Here is a 21,269-nt window from a genome sequence, read left to right as displayed (position 1 = left end):
AACACCAGCCGGAGAGATTTAATTGTTTGAATGTTTAAAATGTTTAAAAAAATAGATATTTTAAAATAAATAAATAAATTCCACGGCTGATTTGCGCGCGCAATTACATTCGGTAGACCGCATAAGCCGACGCGCTGGGCTTGTTCGCCGCGAGGTGATTGGCGGAGCGCCCCTCGCCAGCCTGGTTGGCTTCCGCCTCGCGATTGGTCGAGGGCCCACACCGGGGGGGGGGGGGGGGAGGGTTTGCAGCCAATCGTAGCGAGGCTACGCCAGTGCGACGTACGCGATGTAACGAGGACCGGCCTGACGTTCGCAAGTGCACGCACTGCAACAAGAAGCGGGCGATGGATTCTCGCCGCTGTTTGGTATTTATTATAACTCTGCAGTTACAAACCGCGCGCCCGCCTGCCCACCCACCTCCCTCCACCACCTCTTTTTTTCTTCTTCCGCAAAATGCGATTTGATTTTTGCGAAACGTTGGGCGCCAAACGCTCAGAGCTCCTGTGTTTTTGTGGCTCGGTGTGCCGTGGGGTGTGATTTCGCAATGTTTCCATAGTAACTGCGTGCCAAGCTGACCCGTGTTTGGGGCAGGTTGTTAAGCAAGCGTTGTGTAATTTATTAATCGGCTATTGTTGATTTTGTATATGACGATGTTTGTGTTTGCCCGGTTGCAACGAGCGCGCAGTTGGTTCACGCAGTGCAGCACGGGACCGACCTGTCCTGACGTCGGTTCCCGGGCACGGCAATCGTCAGTGGCGAGCCGTATCTGACCCGGTCCTGGTTCCCCCCATCCCATCCCTGACCCCGTCCCACCAAACCAGGCCTGACCAGCGTGCTTGATGTATGGGGCCGGCCATAATTGACGTCACGCACCTAGGGGGGGGGGGGGGGGTTAAATTTCGATTTAAAGCTTTCGTGACTGCAAGGATTCATCTTCTTTGGTTCTTTCGGTAAAGTCACGTAGATTGAGAATAAAATAATAAAATAAAACAATTCTCAAGACGTTTCGGCCACAACACAAGTGGCCTTCAGGTGAAAGGGACAGACCTGTTGGGACGACAGAGCTTCAATGAGACAGAGCTTCATTGAAGCTTCATTGAAGCTTCATTGAAGCTTCATTGAAGCTTCATTGAAGCTTCATTGAAGCTTCAGAGCTTCATTGAAGCTTCATTGAAGCGCTGTCTCATTGAAGCTCTGTCGTCCCAACAGATCTGTCCCTTTCACCTGAAGAAGGCCGCTTGCGTTGTGGCCGAAACGTCGTGAGAATTTTACTGGTTTAATTTATTATTTTATTCTCATTCTACGTGACTTTACCGAAAGAACCAAAGAAGAGGGGGGGGGGGGTTGTTTGAGAAATGTGATGTAAGATCAAAATACTAAACTTTAAATAAATATAGACAACATGTTCTACTTAATTAAATATACTTTTTAATAAATGTGTTCTTCTACAACATCAGAGTGCAGCGGCACATTAAATAAGCACTACAATGGCAATAGTTTAAAGCGATTTGAAGCACATTTTTATATATTTTTTTTGGGGGGGGGGCAGAGCTTTGTGACGTCATATTTGAGGGGGGGGGGAGGGGTCAAAAATCGTCCAAAATCGCGTGACGTCATTTATGGACGGCGGTGGCCTTGAGAGCAGTAGATCGACTTAAAGGCTTCAAATGTTTCGGACGTCGAAAGCAAGCAACTGTTGCAGTGGATTCGTGAACGCACCTTTACGTAGCAGCGCACACGGCACGGGTAGTTGCAGAATTAGAAGAGAGATTGGGGAGGCAGAATCTGCTTCGCCACCATAAAATAACGTCAAGTTCCGTGGTCCTCATTGGTATTTGCCGGCAACATTTATTTAAGCAGGCACATCTGTCACGGCTTTCTCTTCGATTATTAGCATCCGCAGTGTTGCAGTCCTCGTGTGAACACTCTTGATGTGGGCCCTTGAAGCAACATTGGCCACAAGACGTGCACATGTAAAATGCACGCTGCCTTGTATTGTTAAAAAAAAAATATGCAATGCATTGACAGAATGTGTTTAGCCACGTAAAAATACACTTGAATTCTGTGTTTAGTGTAGGCCCATTACAGATAATGGGGCTGTCTGGGCTGTTTACCCGCAGCTGGACCAATGTAAACCTTTGAAGTCCCATTCCTGTAATAGATACGTTGTCCCAACAATGCGTGGCCTCACCTAGCTGGGATTTATCTGGCCTTATTGAACTATCTCCTGAAATGTAGGTTTTTGTGGCCAACGCGATGAAACATTTGTGTTTTTGGTTATGCTACGTGGTAATGTTATGACGGTATTCTTGTCATTAACCCAACAAGGTTGTCACGCTCACAGAGATATTATTTAAACAGGCCAGTGTTTCGATCATATTATCACCGATAAGGCTAACCGGTGGTTTTCATGGCAGAATTGAACATCAACATACGATGTTTCACACGTACACTTTCGCGACCAATATCCATCCATACTACGGTGTCGAGGTTTTTGGGTTAGATCGCGTAAATATATAAATGTGTCGTTAAACCCGCCACCACCCGAAAGACAATTCGTAAGGTCTGTCACGTAAACAAAACATGCCAATTACTAGTACAGCACACCGGTGTGATGGGAGAGTAAAGCTAGTTGTAATTACTGGCGAAACGTCGTACTTGAACAACACACCGGTGTACGGTTCTAGTAACGAATTGGCATGTTTTGTTTAGGTGACAAACCTTACTAATTGGCTGTCGGTGGTGACGGGTTTAACCACACGTTTATACTGGTAGGAACGAAGTTGTAAACTGAGTGTACCAGCCTGCAATAGATTAATGTGTCCGTCCGTCCGTCCCCTTTCAATACTTTAACGAAGTGAAATCTCGTGCTGTTGGGTGTAAAATCAGCAATAGACAGCGCAGAGACTTGTCCTACCAGCCCACCCTGCAGGGACCTGTTATTTACGCGCTCTTAACCCAAAACCATTATTATGGATACGATGTTTCGCTCAAATTGCCATCTTTGAGCGGCTAAACATCGAATGTCAACGTTAACCAAAAAACGGATGTGGATTTGTGTTCACCTAGCATGCAGTATATAATGTGATGATTGATGTGGTATACATATTAATGAGCATATGTGAAAGCCTTGGGAGTATTGTCCTGGGCCAATGGAGACATATAGATACAATTACTGGATTAGTGACGGGTCATTTATTTAGGAAAGCGCCGCTTTGTCTGAGGCCCGCATTGGCAAGTTTGAAAGTGTTTTTTGTGTCTGGGCGGCTACCCCAGTACATACAGTGCCCGGAGGCAACTACGCAGGCTAAAGTGCTAAACATTCAATGCTGATTTGGGAGCTTTCGTGACTGCAGGAATCCATAACTCGTTGGTTCTTTCGGTAAAGTCACGTGGGTAAAAAATAAAATAAATCACGTTCGTTTCGATGGCAACACAAGCGGTCGTCCTCACGCGGAAAAAATATAATCCCATTGGCCACTTGTGTTGTGGCCGAAACGTCGTGATTTTTGTTCTATTTTCTACCTACGTGACTTTACCGAATAGAACCAAAGAGTATGGATCCTTGCAGTCACGAAAGCTTTAAATCTAGAATAATCCAGCAGTAGAATTTCCGAACTAACGAGAGAGCAGCTACATATAGCCTTGTTATATATATAGCCTTGGTGTAGCTGCTCTCTCGTTAGTTCAGCAGTTCCATTGCTGGATTATATTTTTTTCCGCCAGAGGACGACCGCTTGTGTTGCGATCGAAACGGCGTGATTTATTTTATACCTACCACGTGACTTTACCGAAAGAACCAAAGAGTATGCTAAATATTGTTTAATAATGTTGCGGTGGCAGTGGTGCACAAGCACAAATAAAAAGAACACTTAACACATTCGTCAATAACACTGCCTGAAAATGGAAAAATGTATAATTTATAGTAGGCGACGTTTCGGGCAATGGCCCTCAATAGCACAGGATACGATTATAAGCCGTTTTAAGTGGCACATAGACACTTAAACACATGGTGCCTCTGCCTTTGTTTTAACCCGATTTTAACTAAACATTAGAAATCAGTTTTTGCTTATGTTCAGAAAAGCTATCACGTTTATATAGGCTACACAAATAATAATAGTGTTTTCTTATGTTACGTGTGCTAAGCCAGGGTTCTGTTCACTATGAGTGGAACACCAATCTATAACGATGCCTTTTTCACTGCATGGGGGTTTTTATGCTGTTTTATACAACTATCCACTAGAGGGCAATAATAGCATAGGCAGTGAAGCACATGGAGCAAAAAATAATGTTGGCAGTCGGCAGAATAGCTTTTGTGTTTTGCAACAATGAGCATTCAACAATGGAAATCCGCTACAAGCAAACGGTACGGCATTTTGATAGACCGCGTTATTGTTTGCTCTGTGTTGGATAGCAGTTCTGTACAGATCACATTCTGCATTTGAGGCCTATTTTAACGCAGTATACATTGATTTATATTGTTGACTAACAACTTTAGAGGTGGCAGCGTGGCAATATGAAACAGCAATATAACGTGTATTTTTAAAAATATATATTGCAGTACTGTATTGAGAGCAACATTTGCCACTATAACACTCCTTTTGCCTGTGGTGATTGACTCATTTTTCTAGGACACCTTTTTGTGGATGAATAATTGATGTGATTTTGGCAGAGGACAAGAGACGATGATCAAGGCTAAATCTACTCCAGACAAAAGGTAAGCTGTACGAATTTTTTACAATTATATGGGTTTAATTTTATTCAATTAAAAACAAATGCTTAATTATAGTGATTACCTTTAATGCTGAAACATTGCCTTTTGGAAGTAATGTTTATGATTATAAAAATATAAAATGCAATGAAGTGGTCATTCATAATTGCATATAATGCATTTTACCTGCCATGTTATTCATACATAACCCTTGCTCGTGATTATCTTTAGTGGAAATGATTAAGCATCATAAACACAGCATTAATTTACAGAGTACTTTAAAATGTATGTGGCACACCTATCATCTGCTATAAATGCTCTTTATACTTATAGAAACTACACAGGTGTGAGACATGTTATCGCTGCTATACTATCTCATCTGTGGAAGGCTGTCAAGAACCACACACTGCAGAGCAGAGTGCTCGCAATAATCATTGGCCCTTTGCTTCATTTCAACCGCGCTTGCAGTATTTCCAAACATTTTCAATTTACAAAAGTGAAATATAGATTTAGATATATTTGATTTATTTTATAGATTTTATTTATTTCTAATGTCATACTATCCACTTCAGTGTATCGTGCTATTTATTATCAATGTAATACATATTCCAAGCGAAATGTTAACATCGTATTGAGACATGGTGACAAAAATTGCAAATGCTTAAGAAGGCATGTGGTTATTGACCATTAATAAATGCCACATCACCGCAACGGTTCAGCGCGAAATAAACATACGGTGCAGTTTCTCCCGCTTGCCTCCTTTATGCAAATAATGTACTCGTTTTTGTTGGTGTTCTTGGTGGCCAGTGTCTCCCGGCTTAACAGCCTGCTGGCTCAACTGGACGAATGTCTGACGTCAAGTGGTCGCGGCGATATGGAGCAGGCACGCAGCGTCAGCTGCAAGCTTCTGCAACTGGTGCAGACACAAGGTGCAGATGGTTCATCCACCTCTGGCTATCAGATTTAGTGTACTTTCATTTGCCGATAGCTTGTATTACACAGCTCCCGTAAGACAAAAAAATCACCATCTCGTGAAATATCTCTTTTCCTCTGTAAAACTGAGCCGTGCTGGGGCCTTGCCGAGACAATTTGGCATGGGTCAGGAGACGCCAAGTTGATTTTCCATTACAGAAGCTGAGCTGTGCTTTTGACGTCACATGCATTGAACGAGTCACGACATATGTAGATGACGTGGTGACCTTGTGTCCTTTTGGTGTACTGACCGATGTCACGTGTATTCAATGTATCATTAGCCCAGCAAATAGCCCTCTTTTACTCCAGCCAGATTCAAATGTCACGTGAAGCCAACCTATCGCATTTTGGTCCAGTGGAAAAGCACGTAATGCAAACAGTTTTGCTGGTTCTCCTAGGATGTACGCCTCCGATTAGCATGGTTGGCTACGTGTGGTGCGAAAGAAGTTCAACATACATACGTACCAGAGGAAAACGTATATTTCACTCTGAGGCCAAGTGCTGTTGGTGGGCATTGACTATGGCCAGCAGAACTAATTTTTGAGTGATGAGGCCAGAAACTTTGTTGTTGCTCTAGTGTTGGTATTGACACCTACACTAGGTACAGGCAGTCCACGGGTTACGGAAATGTTAGGTTCCAGAGAATGATCCGTAACCCGAAATTTTCTGTATGTCGGAAATTGAAAATTTTCCCCCCCAAAATGAAGATAAAATCCCATAGTCGGAAATAGTTGTGCCTCCCCTACCCGATTACTAGGTCGTTTTCACTCAGTACTGGATCGGGCTGTGATCTGTTTTCTATCGCATCCCGTATCATATCACTATACATACGCTCTGTACTTCCTATTATTCTTTAATCGAATATCTACCCTAACACTACCCATAATTAAACAAATGGAATGTATACTGTGTCCAATTGTTTATGAATACCACGAAACATTTTAATATGAATTATTAACAGAAAGCAGTCACTTCCGAATTAGGCTCGAACTAGACCTCTCCGGTCGCTGTTGGCTGAGACCATAATCGAAGTGTAATTGTGTTAAATAAAGTACATGCAGTAAATTATTCGTGAAATAAACTTAAAATTAAGAAACTAGAAATTGAAACATGGGAGAAAAGATAGTTGTAAGCATAGAAAACAATTACGTAATGCTACAAAAGGAAAATAATTGCAATGCTACTAAACATTCCATTTACCTTAATCCTAGTGAAGCTTTGGCTCGGTGAAGGTGGCGTTTTGGTGGAGGGGCTTATACCTCGCTCTGCGTTATTTTCTCCGCAACCTCACTGCGCTGTACTATTTGCGCTTACATAACTAACGCAAACATTTCCACATTTAAATGTTTTTGACATGAGTTATGGGAGCATTTCCTTAGTCGGATTTTCGTAAGTCGGGTCTTCTGCAACCCGGGGATTTACTGTACTCTTTTTAGAGGGAGTTGACCGATGAGACGTTATCATCAAGCACATATCCCAATTGGTAGTTGCTAATAGTAAACATGATCAGTAATTTAATCCAGATCACAGGGACCATAGTGCATTGTACTCATCACTATGTCATATGTATGAATGTTAATTCATTTATGGATGAAGGCATCCCTATGCCATACAGGTCGTGGGGATTATTTTATCATATTCCACCATACTAGCTGGGAAAGGTGGGGAACATAAAAGTACAATACAACAATTTATTTTGCTGCACTGCCCTTTGCTGGTCACCATCTAGTCCTGCAGCGTATAATACCTGTTGTGCATTGTGGTCACTCAAACCAGCACCGTCTAGGCTGAATTTTGATGAGATTGAGTGCATTCCGGGTGATTTGATCATAGGATTGTCCATATGTACTCTGCAATGTAATGGACTTGTAATGGACATGTCATGTCTATTACATGGTCAATATACATGACTAATTAATGAATTAATAAGTAGTTTACAGTGAGGGAAAAAAGTATTTGATCCCCAGCTGATTTTGTACGTTTGCCCACTGACAAAGAAATGATCAGTCTATAATTTTAATGGTAGGTTTATTTGAACAGTGAGAGACAGAATAACAACAACAAAATCCAGAAAAACGCATTAAAAATGTTATAAATTGATTTGAATTTTAATGAGGGAAATAAGTATTTCACCCCTCTGCAAAACATGACTTAGTACTTGGTGCCAAAACCCTTGTTGGCAATCACAGAGGTCAGACGTTTCTTGTAGTTGGCCACCAGGTTTGCACACATCTCAGGAGGGATTTTGTCCAACTCCTCTTTGCAGATCTTCTCCAAGTCATTAAGGTTTCGAGCCTGACGTTTGGCAACTCGAACCTTCAGCTCCCTCCACAGATTTTCTATTGGATTAATGTCTGCAGACTGGGTAGGCCACTCCAGGACCTTAATGTGCTTCTTCTTGAGCCACTCCTTTGTTGCCTTGGTCGTGTGTTTTGGGTCATTGTCATGCTGGAATACCCATCCACGACCCATTTTCAATGCCCTGGCTGAGGGAAGGAGGTTCTCACCCAAGATTTGATGGTACATGGCCCCGTCCATCGTCCCTTTGATGCGGTGAAGTTGTCCCGTCCCCTTAGCAGAAAAACACCCCCAAAGCATGTTTCCACCTCCATGTTTGACGGTGGGGATGGTGTTCTTGGGGTCATAGGCAGCATTCCTCCTCCTCCAAACATGGCGAGTTGAGTTGATGGCAAAGAGCTCCATTTTGGTCTCATCTGACCACAACACTTTCACCCAGTTGTCCTCTGAATCATTCAGATGTTCATTAGCAAACTTCAGACGGGCATGTATATGTGCTTTCTTGAGCAGGGGGACCTTGCGGGCGCTGCAGGATTTCAGTCCTTCACGGCGTAGTGTGTTACCAATTGTTTTATTGGTGACTATGGTCCCAGCTGCCTTGAGATCATTGACAAGATCCTCCCGTGTAGTTCTGGACTGATTCCTCACCGTTCTCATGATCATTGCAACTCCACGAGGTGAGATCTTGCATGGAGCCCCAGGCCGAGGGAGATTGACAGTTCTGTTGTGTTTCTTCCATTTGCGAATATTCGCACCAACTGTTGTCACCTTCTCACCAAGCTGCTTGGCAATGGTCTTGTAGCCCATTCCAGCCTTGTGTAAGTCTACAATCTTGTCCCTGACATCCTTGGAGAGCTCTTTTGTCTTGGCCATGGTTGGAGAGTTTGTAATCTGATTGATTGATTTCTTCTGTGGACAGGTGTCTTTTATACAGGTAACAAGCCGAGATTAGGAGCACTCCCTTTAAGAGTGTGCTCCTAATCTCAGCTCGCTACCTGTATAAAAGACACCTGGGAGCCAGAAATCTTTCTGATTGAGAGGGGGTCAAATACCTATTTCACTCATTAAAATTCAAATCAATTTATAACATTTTTGACATGCGTTTTTCTGGATTTTGTTGTTGTTATTCTTCTCTCACATTTTCAAATAAACCTACCATTAAAATTATAGACTTGATAATTTCTTTGTCAGTGGGCAAACATACCAAATCAGCAGGGAATCAAATACTTTTTTCCCTCACTGTACTTATTGAAAAATATTTTTGTAATGGATTTTTTCTCGAAAGCAAAAGTCAACCATCATGCAAACAATTACATTTAAACCATGTTATACTGAAACAAGTTTATATGTTCCTTTTGGTGCTAATTATAAAACATACATAACAGCATTCTCTTGTCAATGCGATATACTGTGATGAATTGGGGTCGTGTGATCAGGGCACCGTTATATATAGCAGTGAAGACTGAGCATCAATTCCTTGGTGCCATGCACTCAGCATACCTGTGAGTGGTTAGTGCATAGTTGCATGCCTATCTACTAGTAATAGACTGCATAAAGCAAATGTACAGACACAGTAAAAAAATATATTACTGAGAAGCTGTACAATTAATACATCAGTTTAACATGTAGGCTTTAACACGTAGGCTTTCACGACCAATATTATTCGTAATAAAGGTTTTTGGGTTAGATCGCGTTATTTATAAATGTGTCGTAACCCTTCACCACCCGACACGGCCAATCAGCAAAAAGTGTCACGTTGACAAAAGACAAATAGTTCACTACTTTAGCCCACCGGTGTGTTGAAGAGTGAATCCACAACATTTACAGTTTGAGTACGACGTTTCGCTGGTAATTACATCCAGCATCATCGGGCAATTCACCAGCATGGTAAAACCCTCACTTGCTCCCGGTCTTAAATAGAGCAGCAGGGTGACGTCATCATTTCACTCATTCAGGTTTAGTGGTACTTGAATTGATTCTGGGACCCCCACTAATTCACCGACTGTACTGATGGCAGGGAAGTATGGTCAAACAACCCCCCATGACGGACAAGTTTAGGGAGGCCTTCCTCCAGCAGTGAAATCGCAAAGAACTGTACATTATTACAGTGCTATTCAATTGTAAGCATTCTAATCAGCAGTAGGAATTGAGGAATAAGTGGAAGGTGAAATGTGTTTTTTTACGCTTCCACCAAACTATTGCTCACTTGCATCATGCTGATGTAAGCCTGTGGATTCATACTCTTTGGGTCTTTCGGTAAAGTCGCGTAGATCGAAAAATAATAAAAAAATCTTGACGTTTCGATCGCAACACAAGCAATCGTCTTCAGGTGAAAAAATACAGCGAGAGAGCTGCTGAAACAGGACATTATATAGGCCTGAGATGGGTGCAGCCCAAGGGTAAGTGGGCGGGGTTAGAGATGGTATTAGCATGTTAATGTAAGATCGGAGGGCGCTCTTTGGCTGTGGGGTTGGCCATTGTATTGAGAGAGATTAGCATGTCAATGTATTGTGAGAACGGAGGGCGTCCTGAGGCTGTGAGAGCCATCGCCACATCGAGGGAAAGGAGCATTGGTGACTGTTCAAGTAAGACATACAGCCTGTCAATGCAAAGACCTCCAACCTGGCAATGTAACTCAGAGAGTCGGAAATAACTGCTAACATCGGCAGGTAGGATGGAAACATCAGAGCCAGTTATCACTTAAACTGGTTAATAACGTCCTTCCAATGATTTCTCAGTTTGTACCCATCGTCTCGGTTGAAATTGTTTCTGTGTTTATATATCTGGATGGCTTCATGAACGAATCTTTGTTGATAGCCAGTAGGTTTGCAGAGTACCTTCGTCTTGGAAAAATCAATTTCGTGTGTGCCCACAGCGTTAAAACAATGATCAGCCACGGCCGAGGTATTGGTCCTCCCATTCAGATCTGCCTTGTGTTCACGAACACGGTCTGAGACATGTCGCTTAGTTTCCCCAATGTAACTATTGCCACAGACACAACTTAGTTTGTAGACACTGGGGTATTGCATGTCAGGGATCACTTTCCTTCACAGATGGGATCAGATCACGAATTTTATGTACTGTGTTGAATCGAACCTGGATCTTGTATGGTGTAGATTTTGATGAGGGAATTCTTCTGGGCTGAATGGTAGTAGGAGTCAGGTTTTAGAAAGGCATCCGTGTGGGTGGCTTTCCTGTAGACAGTGTCCCAATGAGCCATCTGGTCTCTTTTCGATTAAAACATCCAAGAATTGTAACTTGCATTCTTTTGCCACCTCCATGGTGAATTTGATGGCTGGGTGTATGGAATTGATGTGGTTGAAGAATTGGTTCAATGCTGGCAGGCCATGTGGCCAGATGACGAACGTGTCATCTACGTATCTCTTCCACAAGGAAGGACGCAGGATGGATGCCTGGATGGCATCTGTCTAAACATATTCCATGAAAACATTGGCTACCACTGGAGCTAAGGGAGAGCCCATTGGGGTACCTTCAACTTGTTTATAGAATGTACCATTCCAGGTGAAGTAAATGTTAGTAAGGCAGTGTCTCACCAGGGCCGGTACATCAGCATTCAGTCCTTGTTGGACCAAATCTTCAATGATTGCAATGGTGTCAGGCACAGGAACTTTGGTAAACAAAGAAACTACATGGAAACTGACAAACAAATCACCTGGAGATAGTGAGATGTCTTGTGGATTCTGTCAGCATGGACTTGACAAGGTGCCCATCGTAGCCACTCAATGACCTGTTTAGTCACAACCAAGAACCTTTCATACCCCACATTGAAACTAATGGCGATGGTTCAAATTACAATGCACAAGTAAAATCAAGTGGAACTGTGAATACCATTGTCTGATTTTCCACTCACTTTTAAAATGTGCCACACTTGGTTGTTATGGCGATCCCTAAAAATTTCACCGATGCGAACTTAAGTACTGGTCAAATCAGGTGCAATTGTATTGGAATTGAACAGTTTCATGCAGGAAACACTGACAGTTTTGACCTTGCATTTTAACCAAGAGATGTAAACCTTTCATATTGAACATTGTAACATAGAATTGGTGTGATAAGGACAAAAACATTTGGCTGGTGCGTTTACAATTTCTCCTTTCAGATTCTTCACTGCCACAGGGATGAGTGGACATATTTTAAATATTTCCAGAATGGCTTGTGAAATGAATCGGTGTAAGATTTTAGGTCAAAGGATGTGCTTACGTATAATTTATGTTGCGAACATTTTCATCGTTTTGGTATAGCCATTTAACATGCACCAACAGTACCATATTTTGATATTATATTTTTGTTTACTAGAAATACATTGAAGACAAATATTAATGTTGTGGTTCTGTTGAATTCAACTGTTCCTTTCCATCCCTATGAAATTACAAGCCATGTTTTACGATTATAATTCACAGTCCTCATAAATTTTACATGACAGGATAGCATTCTATACTTAGTTATATAGGATCTAATAGGGGGATCGTAGGACAGGTGTTGTAGTACTTTTACTTTTTATACTAGTTGTGGTATTGCACATTCACAAATGTACTCTTTGGTTCTATTGGGTAAAGTCACGTAGGTAAAAAATAAAATAACAAAAATCACGACGTTTCGGCCACAACACAAGCGGCCTTCATCAGGTGAAGGGACGAGACTGTCTGGAGGACAGCGCTGGAGTGAAAAAAGCCACGCTCAGATCACGACCTTTAAGCTGTGTCGTGATCTGAGCGTGGCTTTTTTCACTCCAGCGCTGTCCTCCAGACAGTCTCGTCCCTTCACCTGATGAAGGCCGCTTGTGTTGTGGCCAAAACGTCGTGATTTTTGTTATTTTATTTTTTACCTACGTGACTTTACCCAATAGAACCAAAGAGTATGAATCCTAGCAGTCACAAAAGCTTTAAATCTAAAATTCACAAACGTGTTAATTAGTTAAAATGTTTCTGTAGGGAAAGTTGTGAAATAGTCTTTTTGTGGTTATATTTGTGCAGTATTCTATATTTAGCTTTGTATTGATATAAGGCGCACATGATTGCATTATGACTGCTTGCCCTTGCTTGAATTATAATAATGAACAGCATGTCCTATGGGCAGGGTGAACCTTCCCCATCAGCCCTGTTCGCTCCCCTGTTGGCCCCCACCCGGCTGACCTCACCCTTCCCCCATTGGTCACACTCACCTGATACCATTATCAGATACTCACCTGACACCACTCACCTGTTACAGGACAGTAACCATTCACTTGATACCTGACAGCCACCGGCTACTCCGTGCCCACCTTTATCACGCAGGAGACACCAAACGCTCACGACTCACTCATTCTCTGTCTTGTAAAAGTGCAACAGGCTGGGAGCAAATATAAAAGAAAAAGTTTGTTTTATGGTATTACCAGTACATGTAAACAATTGAGATATATTGCCCTTTATACACTTCTGTTTGTGGTTTGTTGCATAGGTAGGTATCTAGCTATGGGTGGTGAGCCTATGTGTGTGTGCACTGGGTTATTGGTCTCATGTATAATGGAAGCACGCAAATAGTTATGGGTCCAAAGTTATAACAAGTTTGAGCTCTTGTACTTAGCACAGGGTTCAGTAACCTGCGGCTCTGAGCCACATGTGGCTCTTTCAGGACTTCTTCATGATGTTATTCACATGTCACCGTGGCTCGTGAAAGATTGAGCTTTTTTTACCGAATTCCAAAAGGCTCTTTTTATTTTGGTTCCCGACCCCTTTACGAACACAACAATGTCTGATCCAAACCAGGGGAACGATTCCTTAGCATGCCTGAGTGATGCCGGAGTGTAGAGTTGCAGTGCCTCTGGTTAACTTAGAAATTGCAAGGCCAGTCCTTTGTATTTATACATTATATACATAAGTGTTGTACTGCTCGTGTGTAATCTTTAAAATAGCCCATTTGAACGTCGTCACATTCATCTTGTTAAATGAAACGTGTCCAGTTACACTTTTTAACAGAAACGTTAAACAGCTTACTGCAGTACAGTGAGCGGATAAGAGATGTCTAAAAAAAATTGGTGGCAAAAACTTGAGAAATTTTAAATTCTTGACATTAAAAACATGTCAGATCACTTTCTCTTTTAGGCCTTGCTTATAAAAGCTGAAAACCACTTTACAATACTGTGATTTAGTGGATACTTTTGTTTTGGGTGCACTGATAAACCATTATTTTAACAAAAGTAATATTGTCAACAGCACAGTTCTAGTTTAATATATTTCCAATGGAGATCATATTTTCATTATTCCAGATCCCCACTGCTATCTAGTGATATGCAGACAATCATGGGCATAAGGCAGTTGATATTAAAAGCATGAAACCAAAGCAAAGTTCTTAGAATAGACATCAGTTCCCATGGGTTTGCACAGCTATCTAACTTATGCATCATTCTGGTGTCTCATTCTCATTTGCACTCTTGAGATATAGTGTAGTGTTTCTAATGCGGTCTTAGATACCTTTCCATTTGCCACCTTTGGAATGCAAATTGCACACAAAACAACATTAATAACAGGAGAATCAGGGGTAGTTCTATGCTGGTACTTTGCATCACAGTGTCTGGAATATGTATGGCTCTCAATTGTTGTTTTAAAAAAAAATACACTTCCTAGCTATGTGGAACCGTGACTTGTGGTTGAACCATTGCTTGTTATCTATTTTCATTGCTGTTCTGCTCACTGTCCACTCATGGACTTGCTAACTTGACAGTGAGGTACCACCGTGTCCCTGTCTTTTTGTCCAATTTATAGAGATTTTCACAATGGAGCTTAAACTGGACAGGTCAATTGAAACTAGTTAATCCACTTAAAAGACACAACTTCACAATCAAAAATATCCTGTCCCTGGTTGTGATGTATCTAAAATGTAATGCCATCACATACTGCTTACAATTAGCAACCCACGTCATACACTTGCTGTCATGTCATGTGCTTTGGATTTGTAATTGGAATTTTTGTAACATTGACCATACATGTTTCACAAAGATTATTTTGTAAGGCGCGTTCAAGATTTTAAAAACCCGCTTGTAAACCACATTGAGCAACCTTTTTCCCTCGCATTTGAAAACACATTATGCATTTAGGGTGGCATGGTGGCGCAGTGGTAACATTTGTGCCTCACAAAAAGAAAAGTCTGCTATTTACATCTGACTCAAGTGCCTTTCTGTTAGGAGTTTTATATTCTCCCCCTGTTTGCTTGTGGGTTTCCTCTTAGTTCCCCTGTTTCCTCCAATAACAAAACTATATACAGTGTAACTGGTATTGGCCTAACATTTCAAGGATAAAAACTTAACCTTCAGATGACTCCGTTGGGATTACACATAGCAACATCGCCTCCTACTGCAAGCATTTGGCAGTATTCTCTTGAAAAAGGCCTGCAACATAGTCCGGATTTCCTGGTTAAACAACAAAAATGCATTTTGGAGTTTGGTAATTCTGCCAGTGCCGTATTTAGAGGTACAGACATACATGCCTTATAAAAAACAAATCAATGTTTTTACTTGTAATTGCTTTGGCAGCTTGTGACACGTTATTACTCCTTTGAAATGTACAACCCAGCATGCAATGCGGTAATACAGCGTGACAATGAGGGATGTTTTAAACTATGGCATGTGTTGTGGACAAGAGGTTATAGGAACAAGAGGACAGATCAGTCTAATGGTCAGGAAAGGCAAGCATGTGATCTGAGAAAGCCACAAATAATACATTAACATGTTACTTAGAAAAAATACCACAGTTTGTCCCTGGAGCATCATATGTCTTTTCATTTATTTATTAAGCATGATGTGTTTAAATTAATACTGCAATGACAGGAGCGGAAATTCATTCGGCTGCCTGGTGGAAAGCTGCCCTCCCGAGACAGGAGTGGAGGTAGATTGATGGACCCACGGTGTCAGCACGGAGGCCGCTGTCCATTGCGTGTCTGGCAGGGATCAACGCTGAAAGCTGACAGCGAGAATTTAAAACAAAATAATACAAAGCTCATTCCATGCTTCTGTCTGCCCGGTAGCACTTCCACAATGATCAGAGCATTCGGTTTTTATAGAAAATAATGCCCTTAATAGTTGGCTGTGTCGGGTGTTGGCGGGTTTTAACGACACATTTATATATTTACGCGAGCTAACCCAAAAACCTCTATTATGGAAAAAAATTCTGCCACTGTATCACAGTTATTATGGAATGGAGTAGAGTATTTAAATTTTGATAATTTTATGTTTCTTGACTTTGGCACCTACAACAATAATAGGAAATCATCAAATGATGGGTGACTATAAAATAAAAAGCACATGTGCTTATGGCTGATGGATTGTAGAACAAGCGTTAGAGGCTATAAATGTATACTTGGTGGAGGCATTGAGATAAAGTTGCAGTGACATGCGAGTTTTAATTTGTTCATCTTGCTTTGAGATGGAGATGTAATAGAGATCTTGCACAGAACACGAACGGCAGAATTTTAAAGACGGCAATGTAAGCAGAACACTATTGAGCCACATCACAGAGCACTCATGTTGTGACAGCAATCCAAGGCTGCTGGATGAAGGCTTCTCAAAGCTACCATTACTTCTCACGTGATAGGTGGTGATAATATTGCTTTTAATAAAAAAGGCATTCAAATATAAACAAATTTAAACGTTTAATATATTTATCTCATCGTTATCCCTACATGCACATCCCTTTTGTCAATCCGATGCTGGATGAGGGCCTCTACGCAGTGGATTGTAGTTGCTTTGGAGGAACAATGCCAGGTGGTCGAGACTAATGATTGAGTGGCAGCCAAAAAAGAGAACACGCCCTCGATGAAGTGATTAAATTAGCTCCTGTGCAAGTACTAGATGGGTAGTTACATTAAAGGACTGTCAGAGATGGTGGTGGCGGCTTGGAGCATTCTTCATACAGGAGTTGATTGAACATGGCTGCTGATGAGAAAGTGATAGCTGAGGAACCGTTGTGTTTTTTTCACCTACTGTAATTTAAAACAAAAATATTTCATTGTATTTGCAAACATGTCTCCAATGGCTATCTCGGTATAGTATGTTGTGCAGGTATGGTTCACTTTTTGCCTTATTATTCTGCTTCAAAAGGACAACAAAAATCACTAGAAATTGCATGTACAGGTAGTCCCCCGACTTACGATGGAGATGCGTTACGACGACCCCATCGTAAGTCGGGGACTGCCTGGAGTTTTAGCATACACATAGGAAGTGTGTCCCAGAATCTCTGATAGGAGTTTCTAGGTTTGTAAATGAAAACATATTTTAGCAAATCACGTGTTGTAGCGTTCTAGTAACAGTACTGTCTTGATGTCATATTAAAACGTATGGGAGTGATGTTGCAGGAACGGATGCTTTAGTGGAGGACCAGACTAACTATGTTGCCTCTTTTTCCCCATTAATGAAAGTTAAAACTCGTGTTGGAAATCCTATGATTCTAGGTACATATTACCAAGATAAGAGATGCAGTAATTGTTTTTTTTTGGGTTATGGTTCAATGAAAAAGAATAGATGTATTAAATAGGTTGACTGGGTGATATTATCTTTGCCATTGTTGAGTGAAAACTGAGAATGAGCAGGAGTGTATTTTTGACCATTGCCTACGATGGTAGTTATCCAATTCATTCAAATTCCATGCATTGCGGTGCTGTAGGTATTTTAATGCATGCTATATTTGTAAATGGATTATGTCCACTGGAGCAATCTGAAATAAGCAGCTGATTCAAATGCTTGTTATTCAGCTCTTGGTGCCTAGGAACACTGATGCAAATAAACATCCACAGTAAACAAGAGGAATATTTATTTTAGCAGGGAAACCATGAAGATATATTATCTATTCTTAACAAGATTTTATTGCCCCAAAATAGCTGAGCCACTAATCACAGCAGCTGGACGGTTCAAAGGGACACAAGTATTAAAATTATATGTTTATGTTAAATACATAAACAATGACCACGTGCTGCACTGTGTGTGTTAAAGTAGTGTTTACTGCTAAGTGGAGCGTGCCCAGACATTAGTGGCACTGGAGTTTCTGGCACCATTGTTAACATGCGTGACTTTCAGTTGTCTTTCTTTACACAATGGGCCTCGACAGATTTAAGACCTGGCCATCGTTTGTCACCAGCAAGTGCTGTGGGCGGTCCGATTACAAGAAGTAGCTCGCTCGCCGATTACGTTTCGATCTAACTTTAGAACGATACAACACAGTACATTTCTAACCACTGAAAGCTACTTCTTTTTTTACGGACTAACTTGGAGCATGGTTTAATAATAGTAATTTCAACTTGTAACGCGCAGTGCAATATTCGCTCACGCTTGAAGAGAGAGAACGCTTCGCTCAGGGAACCACAGACGAGCAAGCAGGCGATGAGCCAGTGCCAAATTCCCTCTCGAGCACTGGCACTTTATATATTGTAGTGGCTTTTCGGCCATAAGTATGTACATGTGGGAGGAAACCGGAACACCTGGAGAAAACCCACACGTATCCCATACAAATGGGAGAGGAAAGGGCCACTTTCACTCTACCACATTGTTATGCCAAGCCAGGGTATGGCACCTCTTCGATGCACATGGTAAGGGAGTTTTCACAACATATGTGCGATCCACTAACCCTTGCCTCCCACAGTGCTGGATTACACACACCAGCTTCGCGTTATTAATATGCGATACGCTGAATAAAAAGTCGCAGTGCCCCCAGCATTCGTCCAGAAATAGAAGGCTTACGCTCTTGCTTGGTAGCGAGTGAGATGGAAAATGAGGCTGTGTGCTGGGTGGTGGGCTTGTCTGGGTCAGACAGGGAAGAGCAGACACCCCCTGGTCAAAACTATCTCGGTATATATATAGCAACTTCCTCTGGACAATCTCAAACATATATGAAACCTTGAAGTCAGCACAAGCAAAGGGTGCCTGTTGCTTGATTTCCTGCATCTGGCCACTTCAAGCCGGTGGGTGTGATGCGTTTTGATGGGTTATTAAATTGTTGTTGTTTAATATCTTTCTGCACATTTTGTAGTGGATTCACATGTTTTTCATCATCACCATCCATAATCAGTCCACTGCTGGATGAATGTGTCCCCATGCTCTCACCGTCTGTTATGGTCCTGCTATGTAACAGTCCACCCAGCACCTGCAAAGGAGCTGACATCATTGATTGATCTAGGTGGCAGATGTCCCTTCAGACATGTTACCTCCTTTGACCTGCAACGCTCGTTATTATAGCCCACCAGCCATCATCCTTCTGAGCAAAGTGTCCCACCGAAGCCCGCTTACTTTTCTTAAAGTTATGTCTTTAACCTGTGTATGTTCTCCAATCCATGTGTTCTTCTCTATCTCTGTGAACCTAAGCATGCATCTCTCCACACTTTTGTGCACAATTTTGAACATCAGTGTTCATGTTTCTGATTCATGTATCATCGCAGTTAACATGCATTGATTAAAAACTGTCCTCTTTAGACACATGGGTGTGTTGCGTTACATTATCAAAATGTATCTTCCCAAAAGTGCTCCATTCTCATCACTTTGATCTCAATCAGTCTTAAATAGCTGTCATAAATATATAAATGTACACAATCTGCTATTTTCCGGGTTTGTCCTTATAACATACTGCATATATCTGATTGTTCGAGATGATTTTTTTGTCCTTATTAAAATAAGAGATGGCTAATGTTTTTTCTATGAATAAGTTTACCTTTGTCCAATCTCATTTTCAGAAATAATCTTCTAATATCACTGAATAATTTTGGTGAACACGTCACTTTGTCTGACTCCCCTTTCAGTATAATTTGAGTACTTTGTTCTTGTCATTTCATTATGGCTGTTTATTTTTGCTATTGTTTACATCACTTCTAATTATTTTTTATTTAGTCCTTGATTTGTGAGAGCTTGGCTGACTACAACGTAGAGAAACCTTTCCTAAACGCTGCTTGCTCCCATGGTTGGTTGTCCTTGACATATTTCATTCTTCCGTGCCTATTGATATTCATCAATAATGTGTATACTGTACTTGCATAGAGATGATGAATGGACTATAGTTCTTCAATTCAGTTTTATGTTCCTTATTGCATAGAATAATGATTGAGGCATTTCATTATATCAATAGTCTATTTTTACATAAATTTTTTTAACACAACTCCAACAATTGTTCCTATTTGTTGTTGATGTCCACATTAACTGCATGTCGTCCAGGAGTGTTGCCCATTTGAATGCTGTGAAGGGTACACTTGACTTCCTCAAGTGTGACACTCCAGTGCCAAACTTACTTTTGGAAGAAAATGGCTATTATTGATAAGCTACAGTGAGGTTAAAAAGTATTTGATCCCCTGCTGATTTTGTACGTTTGCCCACTGACAAAGAAATTATCAGTCTATAATTTTAATGGTAGGTTTATTTGAACAGTGAGAGACAGAATAACAACAAAATCCAGAAAAACGCATGTCAAAAATGTTATAAATTGATTTGCATTTTAATGAGGGAAATAAGTGTTTGACCCCTCTGCAAAACATGACTTAGTACTTGGTGGCAAACCCCTTGTTGGCAATCACAGAGGTCAGACGTTTTTTGTAGTTGGCCACCAGGTTTGCACACATCTCAGGAGGGATTTTGTCCCACTTGTCTTTGCAGATCTTCTCCAAGTCATTAAGGTTTCGAGGCTGACGTTTGGCAACTCGAACCTTCAGCTCCCTCCACAGATTTTTACATGGGATTAAGGTCAGGAGACTGGCTAGGCCACTCCAGGACCTTAATGTGCTTCTTCTTGAGCCACTCCTTTGTTGCCTTGGCCGTGTGTTTTGGGTCATTGTCATGCTGGAATACCCATCCACGACCCATTTTCAATGCCCTGGCTGAGGGAAGCAGGTTCTCACCCAAGATTCGACGGTACATGGCCCCGTCCATCGTCCCTTTGATGCGATGAAGTTTGCCTGTCCCCTTAGCAGAAAAACACCCCCAAAGCATAATGTTTCCACCTCCATGTTTGACGGTGGGGATGGTGTTCTTGGGGTCATAGGCAGCATTCCTCCTCCTCCAAACACGGCGAGTTGAGTTGATGCCAAAGAGCTCCATTTTGGTCTCATCTGACCACAACACTTTCACCCAGTTGTCCTCTGAATCATTCAGATGTTCATTGGCAAACTTCAGACGGGCATGTATACGTGCTTTCTTGAGCAGGGGGACCTTGCGGGCGCTTCAGAATTTCAGTCCTTCACGGCGTAGTGTGTTACCAATTGTTTTATTGGTGACTATGGTCCCAGCTGCCTTGAAATCATTGACAAAATCCTCCCGTGTAGTTCTGGG

At 41.6% G+C, this 21,269-nt stretch overlaps 1 protein-coding gene across 5 annotated transcripts in view; it reads left to right on the top strand.

The window, feature by feature from the left end:
- AGTPBP1 (ATP/GTP binding carboxypeptidase 1) overlaps positions 1-21,269 on the top strand; it is a 72,629-nt gene that overhangs the window by 1,060 nt on the left and 50,300 nt on the right. For 2 of the 5 annotated variants that reach the window (XM_076066828.1, XM_032953293.2), the window contains exons 1-3: positions 239-365; positions 4,632-4,717; positions 5,519-5,640. In XM_076066828.1, the coding sequence (XP_075922943.1) occupies positions 4,686-4,717; positions 5,519-5,640 (154 nt within the window). In that variant the 5' untranslated portion in view covers positions 239-365; positions 4,632-4,685. Of the gene's footprint in view, positions 1-238; positions 366-3,680; positions 4,367-4,631; positions 4,718-5,518; positions 5,641-12,846; positions 18,923-21,269 lie in introns of those variants that run through there. The other 3 variants (XM_032953295.2, XM_032953294.2, XM_032953292.2) reach the window with 3 other exon arrangements.

Source organism: Petromyzon marinus, chromosome 13 (assembly GCF_048934315.1).
Source record: "Petromyzon marinus isolate PM22_M1 ecotype Great Lakes invasive population chromosome 13, UKy_Petmar_22M1.pri1.0, whole genome shotgun sequence".
In the NCBI taxonomy this organism is placed as follows: domain Eukaryota; kingdom Metazoa; phylum Chordata; class Hyperoartia; order Petromyzontiformes; family Petromyzontidae; genus Petromyzon; species Petromyzon marinus.
This window is presented reverse-complemented; position numbering and strand designations above follow the sequence as displayed.